The following is a 15608-nucleotide window of genomic DNA, read 5'->3' as shown; positions in this document are numbered from 1 at the left end:
GTTATGCACTTGCCTGGAAAAAACCAACAAAAAAACATCATCCACTGGCTCAAACAGAAGCACTTGGTTGAAGATGAAGTTGCCCTTCACTAGAGTTAATTTCCAGCAAAAACATCAAAGAAGCCCCCAGATTTTTATAGATCTTTCTAGACTTCCTTCCCTGTACATGGATTGCATTCAGTACTGAGCCCTACCATACATGTTCTCTGCTGTTAGATCTTGATTTTTCTTGCTATGATTCACGGCTTGTCTTTGTAGCCTAGCCTTTTGGCAGTCTTGTTTTGAATAAGTAAGAAGCACTTGATCAGGGACAAAAGACAACATTCCTTCAGGAAGAGATTGTTCAGTAGTGTTTAGGCAAGCACGAGTTCAGTGCTTGTAACATGGGGCATAAAACACACTCTACAATTTCAGGCCAGGAAGAGGAAATCCACCTGCTTCAGGATAGCTGGTCCTCCAGAGTCATTGCTTGGCAGGGACTGCAGCTGTGTAGCTGTAGTGTTCCCATAAAGCACAGCTTTGAATGTTTAAGGAAAGCAAAGACTTGAGGCTGAAGAGCTCTGCAGGAGCTATGCTAACAAGCACTGTTAAGGGCCACTGGAGTCCTGTGGAGGCCCAGATGTTCACTGTGTAGCCTCCACAACATCTGTCATTAGCTTTACAAATGCTGTTGACTGATAAACAAATGTGCACAAAATGCATTTCTTCCTTTTTGCCCAGCTCTTCCCTTGTTAGGTGTCCTTGGAAATTTTGAAGTCTCATTCAGGTTCAGAGACCCTCAAGTTATGTCAAATCTTCTTACAGTGCTTTATTTCTTCTTGTATGCTGTAAAAGCAACGTAAGGAATGTTGTCTCCTTTCTCCACAGTCACTGCTGACGTTGGAACTGGATTTGCTCAAGATTCAAAGAAATTCCATTTGCCCAAGGATCCTGTTTGCAGACCAAAAGAGAAGTTCTAACCAAAAATTATAAATTTTGAATGAAATGGTGTGGACAATTTTTCTTTTATAGAGTATCTATAGTTTCCCTTCATTTCAGATGTGAAAACTTGTTTATAAACTCTATTAAATGTTTATAAAGTCGATTAAATGGATTTCAAGCACGGTGCTGCTGGGACTGAGTGACGAGACTTTACTATTGGAAAGGGGTGCAAAATTAATACAAGCAAGAAAACAAAGCCTGTGCAAAATAAGTCCGAGCTGAACTTTATTGAAGTTAAAGCATCTGGAAGTCCAAAGTGAGAGCAGAAATAGTTTACTGAAGTTATGGAAGTCATTGAAGCCCTCACAGCTGAGCCGTACACACTGCTACAGTTCCAAGGAGTTCTCGTTCCATATTTCACGTGCAGTAACACAGGAACAGCTCAAGCTGCTGCCTCTGAGGAGAGCACCTGCATAAAGAACCTCGGGGCTTCTACAGCCTCACAGTCGCCTCCTCACCCAGTCTCTCTCTTCCGCCCGAGTCTAAGGCTCTTCCCCCCCCTCTCCATATCCAGCGTCTTCGCCGGTGTCACCAGTCTTCATCTCCTTCGGAACCCAAAAGGTCGGCAATTCCAGGCTCCAGCTGCGTCTCTCAGAGTCTGTTCACCGCACTAGCGTCACCCATCTTCGCGCCCTTGGATATCCCGAGGGTTGGCAGTTCACGGCCTCTTGTTGGGCTCCCGCCCAACGCTTAAGCTGCATCGCTCGGCAGCTTGCGAGCCCAGCTGGACCAGACGTGTTCCTCGGCATCTGATCAGGCACCTAACCAGATGGTATCTGAAGCTCCGCTCCATCCTCTTTCCTCCTGCATTAATCCTTGCTGTCTGTTCTTGCCACCCACTCGCCCAAGGCTGACAGCAGCAGCCGCGCAGCTCTGAATGCCCGGAGACACTAATTCCCTCCGAGCGCCATTCCGTCCCCGACTCCCCCGCGCCTGGGCGGGCCCGCCCGCCGCTGCCCTCCTGCGCGTGCGCGGGGCCGGCCGTGCGCCAGCGGGGGTCGGGGCTAGCGGGGGCGGCGGCCGCGGGCCGTGCCCCGGAGCTGCTGCTGAGCCTGAGGTGTGCTCCGAAGGAGCCGCATCGAGTCGAGGTCGCTGCCGGCACCTCCCTTCCCCTGTCCCTGCTGGAGGCACGCTACAGCCCGCCGGCGCTCTCCCTGGACGGGACTGTGCCCGCGTTCCTGCTGCGGGATGAAGAGGATCTTCGGGTTCGGGAGGAAGAGGAAGGGGCAGCCGCCGTGCGGCAGTGCCTCCCTTCCCTGCCCTGCTGGTGCCTACGAGCTTGGGCAGAAGGAGCCGGGCAAGCTCCACCGTGCGGCCGCCAGCGGCGACCTGGCCCAGGTGCGGCAGGGACTGAAGAAATACGGCATCGACGGGCGGGACAAGGCGGGGCGGTAAGGGCGAGAGCCGCGGGACGGTCTCCGGAGCCCCGTGTGCGGCTGCAGCAGCCCCGGGAGCTCCGCTGCTCAGGAGCGGACGGCAGCGTCGCTGCGAGGAGTGGGAGTGCGGTCGCCGCAGCCCTTGGCCGGCCGTGGGAATCAGGCTTGTGCTGCCGAAAAGCCCTTGAATTCGGCCAGCTGTTGCCTTACCTTTTTCGACGCGGCCCCCTCAGTGTCCTCATTGCCGGAGTTGTATGTCCTTGCCCAGGGGCGCAGGGGTGGAAGCGAGCTCCTAGCCTGGCAAAGGGGAGATGCAAGAGGAGCCTTTCTCCTCTGGCCATTCTCCAGCCGGGCTTGGACGTCTGAGTGTAATCGCACCTATCTATTCACCTCAGCGTGGGGGTTCAGTAGTTGGGCCCGAAGGATGCACTGCCTCAGCTAGGAGCAACTTAAGAAAGATGGACACTGCGGTTAGGAAGGAATCGTGATGCAAAATAAATATGCTGTGTGTTGATGCCGCTCGCACAGTTGTATTTTGTGAGTGTGATGTGGCAGGCTAAGCCACAGTGGGGTTTTAGGTGGCAGTTCGTTTTTTGCTCTGAGACTTTGGTCCAGCTAATCAGTACCTTGGACTGGAAGATCTTGTGACTTGCAGGAGAAGCTGTGGCTTCTGATAGGTGTGTCAAGCACAGCAAGCACTTAACAGTCCTAAATGAAGGAGAAGCCCTGAGCTGCAGCATAGTTCCTAGTGATGTGTCATAAGCCAAAGGGAATCACCTTTTCTGAAAAAGCTCAGAGTCAAATCCTTTGTCATATTCTGAAGAGATGCTGGTTTTAGCTCAGAGTAGCTCAGCTTCCTAGGCTGGCTGTCCAGAAGGCAGGACTTGTGGCAGCAATAAAACTCATCTAGTTCTATTGCCCTAAAACCACCTAGCTTGACAGGAGGAAACACATGCAAGGACTTCTTCGATGATAGTGTCTTTGTGTACAAGTAAACTGGTTAATTGACATGAGAGCCAAGATGTTGTGGTTTGAAGGACTGCTTTTCTTTCTGGCAAGAAATTGAATGAAACAGGTAAGTTTTCCTGTGCTGGTTATATGTTGTGGAAAGACAGTATTGCCCCCTTGCTAGCAAGTCCCAATCATTTGGTGTGCAGCTGCTGGTGATGGAGTGGGTTCTTTAGCTTGAGATTTGCAAAGTGAAACTTGTGGTCGTATGTTGATCAAAAAAGCCTGAAATGATCCCTGTCTGTGCTAATTCAATTTCTTTACTTTTTAGGACAGCTCTGCATCTTGCTTGTGCAAATGGCCATGTGGATGTAGTTATGTATCTAGTAGAAAACAAGTGTAAGCTGAATCTTTTTGACAATGATAACAGATCGCCACTGATGAAGCTTCGTGGATGATGGTATCTTCTTGCAAGTGAGACTTAGTGATTTTGAAGTAAATGATGTCTTTGTCAGTATTCTTTATGTAGACCATTGTAAAATCATGCATATTGTGATTGGTGTGGAATGGGCATATGTTAGCTAATCTAACATATTCTAACATAATCTAATTATGAGGGGCTCGTAATTCCCAGGATTAGGAAGATGGGGAAATGGCAACAAAGTGAAGTGCAAATGCTGGAATTTTTTTCTTTTTTGTTTCCAGGCAGTACAGTGCCAGCAAGAAAAATGTGTGGCTGTTCTACTAGAACACGGTGCTGACCCAAATCTGGCAGATGCTGATGGCAATACTGCCCTTCACCTGGCTGTCCTGTCTAGTAATAGTACTGTAGCAGGGCTGTTACTTGAGCATAATGCCAGTATTGATGCCCAAAAGAAGGTAATATTTTGTTAATGAATTGCTTTCTAAAAGTTGTGTTCCTATTTTTCTTGAAGTTTTGTTTGTTTGTTTTAATTTGTTTTTTAACTTTATATGTCCTTTAAGGAGGGATGTACCCCTCTTATTCTTGCTGTGTCCGAACATCATGAAGAAACAGTGGAGTTTCTTCTTAAAAAAGGAGCTGATGTGCATGCTCGAGATCAATGTGAAAGGTGAGGGGCTGTCCAAACTTCACATTGGTGTCTTTAATATTCTTCAGATTGGTTTGAGAGAGGCATGGGAATGAGGTCTGAAAAGATACAAAACAAGGAGCCACAGAGAAGCAGTTACTTGTGTGTGATTTGTGAAGGATGGTCATACCTCAGTGGCTTGCTGTCATATCTCATTCGATGTTTTCCACAACAAAATGTTTGCAAAATGTTACTGCCTGTGATGGCCTTTCTGGCAGGAAGCCTGTGACTAGCTCAGTGCTATTCCCTCAAATTGAAAAGCTATCTCCTGCATAGTAGTAGAGTTTGTAAGTGTTGTCTGTGTGGAAGCTTTAAGATTAAACATGTAATTGTTTCTCTTAATGAAAAATGCTTTTTCTTTTCCATTTTTCATTTTAAAGTAATGGAGAGAGTACTTTTTTGAGGGCAAACAGAAAGAAAAATAATTACAGTCTTTGTGTAAAACAATCTATTTCATATCATATTTCTTGGATCTTTCAGAACTCCACTTATGACTGCTGCTTCTGGTGGAGAGCTTAGTCTGATAAAGGTTCTTCTTCAGTATGGTGCTGATGTTTCCCAGAAAGACACTAATGGATGGACAGCTGAGGATTATGCTGTTATTCATGGATATTCTAGGTAAATCTTAAACTGTATCATTTGAGTAAGTTCTCAGTTATCACTGTAGTTTTTAATGCTTTTTGATAACAGGATCAAGGTTTAATAGTGTGCTACGACTTGTGTTAAAAGTGTGCTCAGTGATGTATTCATAGAATCTTTGAGATTGGGAACGGCCTCTAAGAATGGACCTAACACTGCAAGCCCACCACTGAACCATGTCCCTAAGTGCCAGTCTGGCACATCTTTCAAATACCTCCAGGGCTGGTGACTCAACAGCTTCCCTGGTCAGTCTGTTCTAATGCCTGACAGCCTTTTCATTGAATTAATTTTTCTTAATATCCAGTTTAACGTTCCCTGGCACAACTTCTGGCCATTTCCTCTTGCCTTCTGATCTGTATCATTCCAGTGTCTAGTGTTTACTTGGAAGTTGTGGAAATTTTTACCCGGAGTTCTCTGTTAGATTTCAGGTTTTCTTGCTAAGCTCACATTTGGTTCATATAAAAACTTAAATATGTCTATGTACATTTATCCAGAGGTGAAACTTGATAGGTAGCAAGCAGGAGTTAATACCCTCATAGATTTGAATATGACTCTAGAGTCAATCTGACTGTAGTGAATATCAAAATGTGTAATAGTCATGCAGTAAGGGCACATGAGTATATAAATCCATATGGCTAAGGACAGGATAAGAGTAGATTGGATAAGAAGTGGCTGTTAACTCTTCTCTTAAATAGCATATGCAGGTTAGTGATTATTTTTTACCTAATGTATTTCCTCTCTTTCTCTGTACGGTCTTAGTAAACAACTGGCAGAATTTGCAGACTGGGAAAACACAGGAGAAGCTTCTGCAGGTGGTGGTGCACGAGGCATCACAGCACTTGGCACTCCACATGGGGCAGCAGCTGCTGGCTTTACACTGGGTGCACCTGCTGTGGATAGAGGAGGTTAGACCCTTGGCTATGGAGTAGCTCATGAGGACAATCAGTGTGGCCTTTTCTTAGTGGGTTTGTATTGTTAGTGCTTACTGTGTTCACTGTTGGTTTTAGTGGAGGCATCAGATGGAGCAGTACAAGCTTTGTGAATGTGGTTATTTGATGATAGTTGGAAGTGTTACTTGTCAGTCTGTGAAAGCATTTGTTTTGCATTCTGTGTTCACTTCTTACAGTTGTTACTTTCTGTCTGTCAGGCTGCCCATCTCTATGGGTTTTCCTTAAGAGAGAAGGAGGATAGGGAAAGAACATGGCAGAAGTGTTTTTACTTCTCGAGTGTGTGCATTTACCTAGAGATGGCAACTCAGATTGTGAAAATCCAATTACAAAAGCAGTGGGTTCCACCTGAGTAGTTGTTCCTCTTTCTGTAGTTGGGAAGCAACAGCAAAATGAGCAGAAAGGTACGTGTCTTGTTGATTTTCATGTCCTATTTCTCAAAATCAGTTCCATCCATTTTCACATAGAGACATACTTAGCAAATATTATCTTGGAAAAGTAACTTTGTCGGCAATAACATTGCAGTGTCTGTGTATGATATATTTACTAGAACATAGTTTGATTTACAATAAAGATAATGCTTTTCTTCCACTTTCAGTAATTTTTATGATTTTTTTTAGAAAATAATTATTACCTTGTAATCCAGAAAAGGAATTAAATTGCCTTATGATCAAAAAATTAGCTCCTTCAGTAAGTTCTAAAAATACGAGTCCTAGAAGAATTTTAGAATTCCTAGAATGAGCTCAGAGTCTTAGAGGAATCTTAGAAAATGAATACCTTAGTATAAATGAAATAGTTTGCCTTGTACTTTACATCTCAAGCCCTACAAATGGGAGATTTTATTCCTTCCAGATTTTTAAGGGTGTTATTTTGGAACTATGTGGCAAATGGGCAGAAGACGGTGGTCAAACATAGTTCATTATTCCTTTCAATACAGTTCCTTACTCCATTTTTAAATATGTCAAGAAAAATGGGCAAAATATGGGATATTTTTCCTCACTGACTTTAGGAAGATGCAGGAATTTAATTTAGAGTCAGACTTTGTTCCTTTGATTTGGGAACGCTTGATTTGACGCAGTCAGTGATTTGGAAAGTTTCTTGTTAAATTGCAGGAAATGTTTCTATTTTAAAGGTTTTGGTGCAGGTGGTTTAATCAGGAAAATATTAATTTTGCCCAAACAGTGCCCACTGTTACTGTCTTGGAGAGATTACTGACATACAGAGAATATTTACCTGCATTAATTCTGCAATCTCTAGCTTGCTCACAGAAAGTACAGGTCCTGTATGGTGAGAGTTGTACTGATATGCTGCAGTAACAGACTTCAGAGCCTCTGCAAGAGGAAAATTTGGAATGATCTCAGGAGAACAGAGAAACCCATTTTGGAATTATTTTCATTTCTGTTGCTCTTCTGCACAATTTTTCTGGGATCTTCAGTGTTGTCCTTGTTCCTTTTGCTGCTTTTGCACTTGTTGAATGTTTTTCAAAATACTCTCTTCTAATGAGCAATTCAACCTAGTTGAAAAGTTGGCTTTTGTTTATTGAAGTATTTACTGTGTGATGTATTGTTGCTGGGTCCCTACGGGAACTGTTGGGTTTCCATCATAGAGCTCTTAGAAAAGAATTAATTGCTTTGGTGATTTCTATCTCCCAAGGTCAGTAAAAAGCTGTCCTGTATTATCTCTTCAGAAAACTCAGAAATGTACAAGGGTTGAGAAACCATCATGAGGTCCTTTCCTAACTCTTTAAATGTATTTTGTTTTGCTACAAGTAATTTTGCCATTTTCATCCCGTGTGGTAAAATCCATATTAGCAGGACTCTGTTCTGCTCCGAGATAATTGTTACATCATGAAGAAATTTGGTGTCAGCTGCAATAACAGAATGATTTTTTTGCCTTAAATAGAGAATTTTACTAAGTGGGATGGGTAGAGCAGATGCATAGTGATTTCTATTCTGAACTTGTGTTGCACAGCACATAGATAGGTGCACACAAATACATATGCATGAGACATCCATTTTGGTCCAGTTGTGGCCTGCTGTATAGCCCCCTCTATGTAGGGGGAACATGCTGCCTTCTTGTAGTGTCTGGTGGCATAGCTTTTGTATGGAGATGGTGCAGCATGGTCAAATGAATGGAAGCAGGACTCTTCAAAGTGAGGTAGAAGTGGCCTGTGTTTGTATTAGGCACCAACCGACACAACTTTTAAGATATGCTGGTTTAAGGCAACAAGTTCCTGGGTTCCTTTTTAGGGAGGGATAACTAAAAACTGATAAAACTGGAATTTAAGATGAGTGTTACTTAAGATGAGTGTGTGTAAATAAAATAATGTCTCAAAGTTGCATGCTTATCTGAGCACAAGGAGCCAAGATTTTCTTGAAACTTCTGGATAGTCTCCAGAGTTTGGTTCTTGAGACATAGGGATTTTGAGATGCTTAGAATAAGGAATGTTGTGTGTGCTGTATGTGTAATGCACTCTACAACCATGGAGGAATTTATTTTTCATCTTTGCTAGACAAGGAGTAGTCAATTTGAGGGAAATAGAAAATTATCACGAGAGTGTATTTCTGATAATGTGTTTCAGAATACTGAAATATGGATGTTTTGTTTGGAGCGAGTCCATTAAGTTAGTTTGACACTGTCCCTTGAGAGCAGAGTTCTGTAGATTGTGGTTGGGTTCTTTGCAGCAGTTTAACTGTAGAATAGGCTGGTAGTCACAGTATGTTCTCACATTGCTGTAGCTGTTTTGACGTTCTGCTTCTGTTTTGCGAGTTTCTGGCAATTCCAGTTTATTCTGATGTCATTGTTCCATCTGTCCTTTCCATGCCTTTTCCTAAATGGATATAGGAATGCAACAATCTCCTAACCAGACCTCAAGAACAGGAAAATCAAGGAAAGGTATTTTATACAGTAGCATTCAAAATATGAACCATGTTGTACAGTATACAAATAGCAACACATCTATGATGTTTATTATCCCAGAGGTCCCTATTTTGGTGGTACTGGTTCTATGAACTACATTTGAGGGCAGGCTTTGTGTGATTTTGTTTGTTTGCATGTTTTGCTTTGGTTCTTTACTATTGAATTTAGTGTTTGCTTTGTGTCATTGGTGATAGTAAATAATTTTTTAAATAAGCCCTTCTGTTACTCTGAAATGGAAATGGGCTTGAATTAAAGTAGAAGCAAGTAGTCCCCAGAAACTGCTTTTCTAGATCCCATTTCTATTGTAATCAGAGCTCTGTCTGAAAGGTAGCTCATAAACTTTCTCTCTTGCCTTCTAAAGGATGATGTGACTTGGTCTTGATCATTGCTTAAAGTTACTATTCACAGATGAGCGAGTATTCAGAGTTAGAAGGGACCCACAAAGATCATCAGGTGCAGCTCTTGAGTGAATGGCTCATACAGGGATTGAACCCACAAACTTGGTATTATTATCACCATGCTCTACCCAGCTGATCTTATCTATTCATTGGAATCAAAATTTCAGAAAATTTACTCAGCTCTTTTGATGACTTGCAGCTGTACTAATTGAAAGTATAACTGAAGTCACCCATCGAGAGTGATAAGTGACTGCTCCACACTGGTGGAGAAATTTTTATTTGGCTTGGGACATCAGCAGGTAGGTTAGTATGCTGGTACTGAGTGAATTTACAGGATGCTGTGGTATGTACAACTAATTAATATTATTTAAATATTGTGTGTTTGCAATAGGAAACAGTGGAAGTTAGAGACTGTGTTGGTATTTTGATGGTTAGCTTGTCCTTGTTTCAGTTTCTAGGTTTTTCTCTGCGTGACATAGACTGTATTTCATTGTCTAAAAGGCCAGTGCAGGTCAGGAGAGGTACCCATCCAAATTCTCACATGTACTCTGTCTTTGGAACAGAAAAAAATGTCATGCTCTTATGTGTTTAATGGTAGCAGAGGAGATCAGGCATGATATGCCTTTGTTTTCTATTCCCTTTAATGATTGTGCCAAAGTCCTTGGATTGGTTGTTATGATAGTTAGCAAGAATTTGGCAAATGCTGAAATAGCTACTGTGTGGAAGTTGTGTTTGTTTACCCCTTCTGTTTTTGAAATTGAAGAGCCTTTCTATTTCATCTTAACTGTTGATAGTTGAGAGGTTCTAGCACTCTTGAAGCTGGATTCCTAGAGTTCAGGTTTCTTTGGTAGATCAGTGATGTGCTAGAGTGTGCTCTCATCAAGCTTGCAAATAGCCCTAAGTTGGGAGGATCAGTAGATGCACTTCAGGACAGTGCAATCATTCAGAGGCTTTTACTCTGACAGGCTGTGTAAATGAACTGTCAGGCCTGTCTAGCAAAATTCAGCCAGGGCAAATGCAAAGTCTGCACACAGAGGTACAAGCCCTTGTTACAAAGCATGCTGGCACTGTCTAGCAGGAGAGATGCCTTGGTGAGAAAGCCTAGTGGGTCTTGGCAGAGGGAGCTGAGAATGAGCCAGCAGCAGGATGCCCTGGCAACAGTGCCCTGAGTTGTATTAAGAGCAGCATAGCCAAGAGATTGAGGAAAGTGATTACCCAGCTCCACTCGGCACTCTCTGGATTGTGTCCAGTGCTCTGGGTGAAATTGGAGCCTCCAGTGCAAGAGAGATCTGTCTTTCAGCAGTGAGCAAGTTCAGTAGAAGGCCATCAGATTCATCAGGGACAGGAATATTTGCCCTTTGAGGACAGGTTGAGAAAACTGGGGGTTTTTTCAGTCTAGAGAAATGAATTTGCAGGGGATCTAGGAGCAGCTTCCAGTACATGTGAGAAGACAAAGCCAGGTGCTTCCAAGTGGTACATGACAGGAGGAGGAGACATAAGAGGCATAAATGGCAACACAATAGTTTCTAATCAAATGGGAAGAGTAAAACAGAGAGATTGTATAGTCTGCCTCCTTGGAGGTGTTTAAGACCAGACTGGATAAAGCCCTGACCAACCTTATCTGACCTCATGACTGAGCTCACTTTGAGAAGGCTGGCTAGGAGACTTCCCGAGGTTCCTTCTGATGTGATTTATCCTATTATCCTACATGCAAGTCATGTTTGTAATACTGCTGAAAGCTTGGAGTGTGCTGTAGAGTGCCCTGGGTTTGCCACTTTCATCTGCTGAGTTCTCTTTTTGATGCAGTGTACAGTTGCTGATTCTTCTGCTTGAGCTTTAGAGCTTGATTGTGCTTTTTGATTTTCATTATCTTTGCAAAATAATCTGGAACTGAATAGACCAGCAGATAGTGGAATACCTAGTGTAACGTTATATATAATGCTACATAAAAGAATAAATCTCTGCTAGTGATGTGTACTTGTGTGTAAGATGAGTACTTTGTAAGTTCTTAATGTCTTGCTAAACCACCACCATTTTGTTATCTGTTTACTAATGTAGGATATTAAAGGTATGCTTTTTTAATTCTTTTTTTTTTTTTTTTTTTTTTAAGTTTAGGTGTGTTTCTGTGTTTTCTAAACTTCTAGGTATAAGAGTCCAAAAGAGATATAGCTCTGGTCTTTTTATTTCCTTTTTTTTTTTTTTTTTTAATTCAGTGTTGTTTTGGAAATGCAGTCATTTATGCCTCCCTGTACTGAATTTACTTCCCAAAGCATCATTCTGTTATGATGTGTAAAGTTGTCCATGTTCAATATTTAATTTTAAATGGTTAATTTTTAGCATGCTAAATTTAATTTCAATTTGTTGATTAATGTTTGAACAGCAATAGATGACTTCTCCCAAGGAGACTCAATAAGGTGAGACTTGAAAAATATCAAACACTTAGCTGAGGAATGACTTGAGAGACACAGTACTCATTTTGCTTTGCTTTTAAAGAAGCTCTGAGAAAGAGGGGAACGATGACAGTTGGCATACTTCTGAGGAAGAAGAACTTGATTTTACCCCCAAGCTATGGTGCATTTACAGGAAAAATACCCTGTAAAAAGAAGGGGCTTGAAGGCAAATTTTCTTTGGAACTGAAAGAAACTGCAGCTCCAGTCAAGATTGTTTTCTATTTAAAGCAATCTCTGGCCTACCAGCCTTCCTTCTACTGTGAGTTTTTTCTAAAGGATCTGTAGCTGTGACACAATATGCAGTAGATTTGTAATTTGGAGCCAAAAAGCAGTAGGTGACAAGATAACCATATAGTTCTATTTTTTTCTTGTTCATGGGAGTCAGATTTGCAGACCTCAAAAATGTGCAAGTTGTTATTATAACCTATCCTGTTCTGCTTTAATCATTGTTACTGTTTTCTGTAAATTTGGGGACAGATTCCTAAGTGATAAAGAGCATTTCTTGATCAAGATCTACAAAAATCCTTCATCACCTAGTTCTCCTTTCCTCAGCAGGTTCTTCAAGAGTGCTCAATGAGCAAATGAGTTACTCAAATGGCTCATCTATTTTCTTCTGTAAGATGACATTCGGTACTTGCATGTGATCTCCCACTGCATGTTTTTCCTCTTTTTTTTTTCAGTGCTCGGGTAGTACTCTTTTTGTTAGTTACAAGCTCTCATGCCTGCTGTTTTTACTAATGATCCTTAGAATGATCAGCTTCTGAGTGATGTCTGGAGCATCAACTCTGTTGCACTGGCATTATGCAGTGATGTGGAACCTGAGTGTGGTAGTTCAACCCACTCTGTAGTGCTGGAGATGCAAGCATGTTTAGATTTTACTTGATTTCCTTTTCTTGCAATGATTGAAATAGAAATGATACTTTTTCCTGCAATGATTTTGAAATTTAGGGTTTTTTATTTTTAAGTGTTCTTGCAGGGACTAAATTTATGCATTAAGTATGGGGATCTTAATAGTTACTTACCTTGCACACATTTGCAAGTAAGCATCCTGAAAATGCACTTTTAAATCTAATTTAATTTTACTTAAGTATTACAAATATTAGAAACAGATTTCTATGCACATGAGCATTTTTGGAAACAGTTTACAGAAGGGTGCCTGCAGAGTGTGAAATACTTACTGAATTGGATATGAGAGGAGTGTTTGTGTAGTTAGAAGTACAGGATAGAGCTGGCACTATCCTAAGGACATTCTGATTATATTTACTGTTGAAGATTTCATGTGAACAAAGGATTTGTTGTTGTTACTGTTTAAAAAAAAATTCTTACATCTTTATTTACAGAAGCTGCAGAAGCCAAGCCTGACACTGTTAATGAGTGCTTCACAGCAGTTCAGGAAAAACAGTAAGTTATTTGCAAATGGTAGCATGATGTACTGATGTATAACATGGACTTGCTAAGTAGGTTTTTTTTTTTGTTGATTTCGGGGTTTTTGTTTAAATAGTAAATGAGGAAAGTAGCATTTGTAAACATTTATGATGTTAATAATTCAGAATAAAGTAATTAAAATGAAGATATTAATCCCCTCTTAAGTCCTTTTCCTTCATCAAGTTCATCGTCCATCCTGCCCAACCTAATTTCTCCATTTCTAAATATTCCCAAATGGCTCCTCTTATGTACATTATGTACATTAATGTACATTTTGTACATTAATCTGATAACATTCCGATTACTGTTTACATAATTCCTTCTGTTCATATGCATTTTTCTTTTCTTTTCTTGTTTTAAGATGATGGTGGTGGTTCTAGAATTGAAAGTCCTAAGTCGCCAAAGAAAAGTCTCAAAGAAAGAATCCCATCAGGTGCAAATGTGAACAAAGGAGACAGTGAAGAATTTTTTAATCAAGATGTCTCAGCTGCATGCAACCTGGATGAAGAATTGGAGGAGGAAGAGGACGAGGAGGAAAAGGAGGAGGAGGAAGAAAATGACTATGGAGATGGTAATGAAGGTTATGAGGAGGAGGAGGAGGAGGAGGATGAAGATTTTACTGAAGATGAAAAGGAGGAGGAAGAGCCGGAAGATGAAGAAACTCAGTCTAACGAAATACTGGAACAAGATAAAACAGAATCTAAAGGGGAAATGAATCAGAAATTAGAGTATTTCAATAAAGCTAAGCATGAAGGGGATGCTCAGTGTGGAACTGGAGATGTCTGTGATGATCATGAAATAACTAAAGAACATGATGGAAAAGTGAAGGATTCTGTTGATACTGCAGTGTCTTTCATAGCTGGGTCTTGTGAAAAGTTTCAAGGAAATAAAACGGCAATGTCTCCTAAGATCGTGAAGAATGAAATATCTTGCAAGTCAGTACCAAAACAAGCTGTCTTTCAAAATGGAAATAATCTGCAAGATATGCAAGAAAGCCTGAACAGGAAAAGCATGATTGAGGAGACATTTCATAAGAAGGCTGACTCCTGTTTTGCAGGCTCTGAAATGACAGACTGGAAAAAGAGATACCTCAGCCTGTCTTAAATAGTTGTGGTGTTAAGGAGGAAAAGTCCAACTTCAGTGATAGCTTTGAAAGTGGCAATAATTCTTGGTTAGCAGAAAAAAACCCAGGACCTGAAGATGAAAGACCAACCTCTGTCAAACCTGAACATGTGGATGGTGAAGATACTGAAGAGGAATATGAAGGAGTAGATGATAATGTCTGTAAAGCACTGAAACAAGAAAGTGAAAACTTGCACTTAAATGAGCAAGAAGAAGATTGGAGAGCAGCATTTCATTCAAGTACTGAAGTAAGTATATAAGAATGATTAAATCACAAGGGTATTTTCTAATGGTCATATAGGTAAGAAACACATAGTAAACTGGATTTATTTTAATGCTTATTTTTCACACATCTTTTCATCATTCATTTTTGACGTTAGCTTTTTCAGAGGGCATTTTAGACAGGAATAAGGCAGGTGTCCTGTTAGACCTACAGCAGGAGAGGCAGAGGCCTGGATAGAGGGGTCTGGAATCTTCTGTAGCATCTCAAGGGGCAGTGGAGCAAATTACTTCTACCCCACACCCAGACACGATGAAATATTAACAGGGCATGGAACTTAGGCCTACTGAGAGGTGATAATGGTTGGACAATGAACTTGGGGAATGGAGAGGCTGACACAGATGGTAGCTGAGGTGCTCCTTCCCTGTTCTGAAGGCAGGAATTTTTGCGGAGAAGGGCTTGGCTATCAAGAAGAGAGAGATGAGTTGCATGGTCTTAGCCCTGTATGGAAGGCACTAGGAAGCATATGGGGAAGGAGCATTTGGGGAGAAATGTAACACATGATGGAAGCAGGCAGAGCTGTTGAGGAGCAGGGCCATGGGGTGAGGGATGTGAGAAGACTGGGCGGGGTTGAGTGAGGCATGGTATGGTTTTCACATAAGTTTGGCTTCATGACTTTTGGGATAAGGGAAGGAATGGACAAGTTTCCCTAATAAATGCTTTTTCTTTGGAGCTCAGAATGGAATTTAACATTTCGGCACCTTGGGTGAAGAAATAGGCCCAGTTCTCCATGGGGTGGACAATTAAAAGGTTGTCGTGTTCATTAACACTGTATTAGCTTGGCTGGCAGGGAATTGTAAAATGCCAGACAGTAGAATAATGGAGGAAAGAAGATGAGGAAACATTGGCAGTTCTAAAGTAAAATTGTATTAAAGCAATAAAATATGAAAAAATAAATTGCTTTTTAACAAAGTCCACTGGTGGCAGAAAGCAGGCAGGCCTAAAGGTGAAAGTAACCCTCACTGAGACAACTCCAAAAAGCTGCTGTTTCTCTTAAGTGCTAATAGGTAGTAA

At 41.5% G+C, this 15608-nt stretch overlaps 1 protein-coding gene across 1 annotated transcript; it reads left to right on the top strand.

Moving 5' to 3' along the window:
- Positions 1 to 1995: 1995 nt before the first annotated feature.
- Positions 1996 to 14562, top strand: LOC306816615 (uncharacterized protein; the record flags this gene model as incomplete). The annotated part of the gene is given in 12 exon segments (XM_079333028.1): positions 1996 to 2372; positions 3637 to 3755; positions 4015 to 4184; positions 4290 to 4396; positions 4895 to 5032; positions 5813 to 5958; positions 11698 to 11731; positions 11811 to 11888; positions 12448 to 12454; positions 13108 to 13168; positions 13554 to 14261; positions 14264 to 14562. Coding segments are annotated over 12 exon segments (2070 nt in total), but the record flags the coding sequence as incomplete, so codon positions are not given.
- Between the last annotated feature and the right edge of the window lie 1046 nt (positions 14563 to 15608).

The sequence above is a fragment of the Erithacus rubecula genome (genome assembly GCF_903797595.1).
Source record: "Erithacus rubecula genome assembly, contig: scaffold_737_arrow_ctg1, whole genome shotgun sequence".
Classification (NCBI taxonomy): Eukaryota; Metazoa; Chordata; class Aves; order Passeriformes; family Muscicapidae; genus Erithacus; species Erithacus rubecula.
This window is presented reverse-complemented; position numbering and strand designations above follow the sequence as displayed.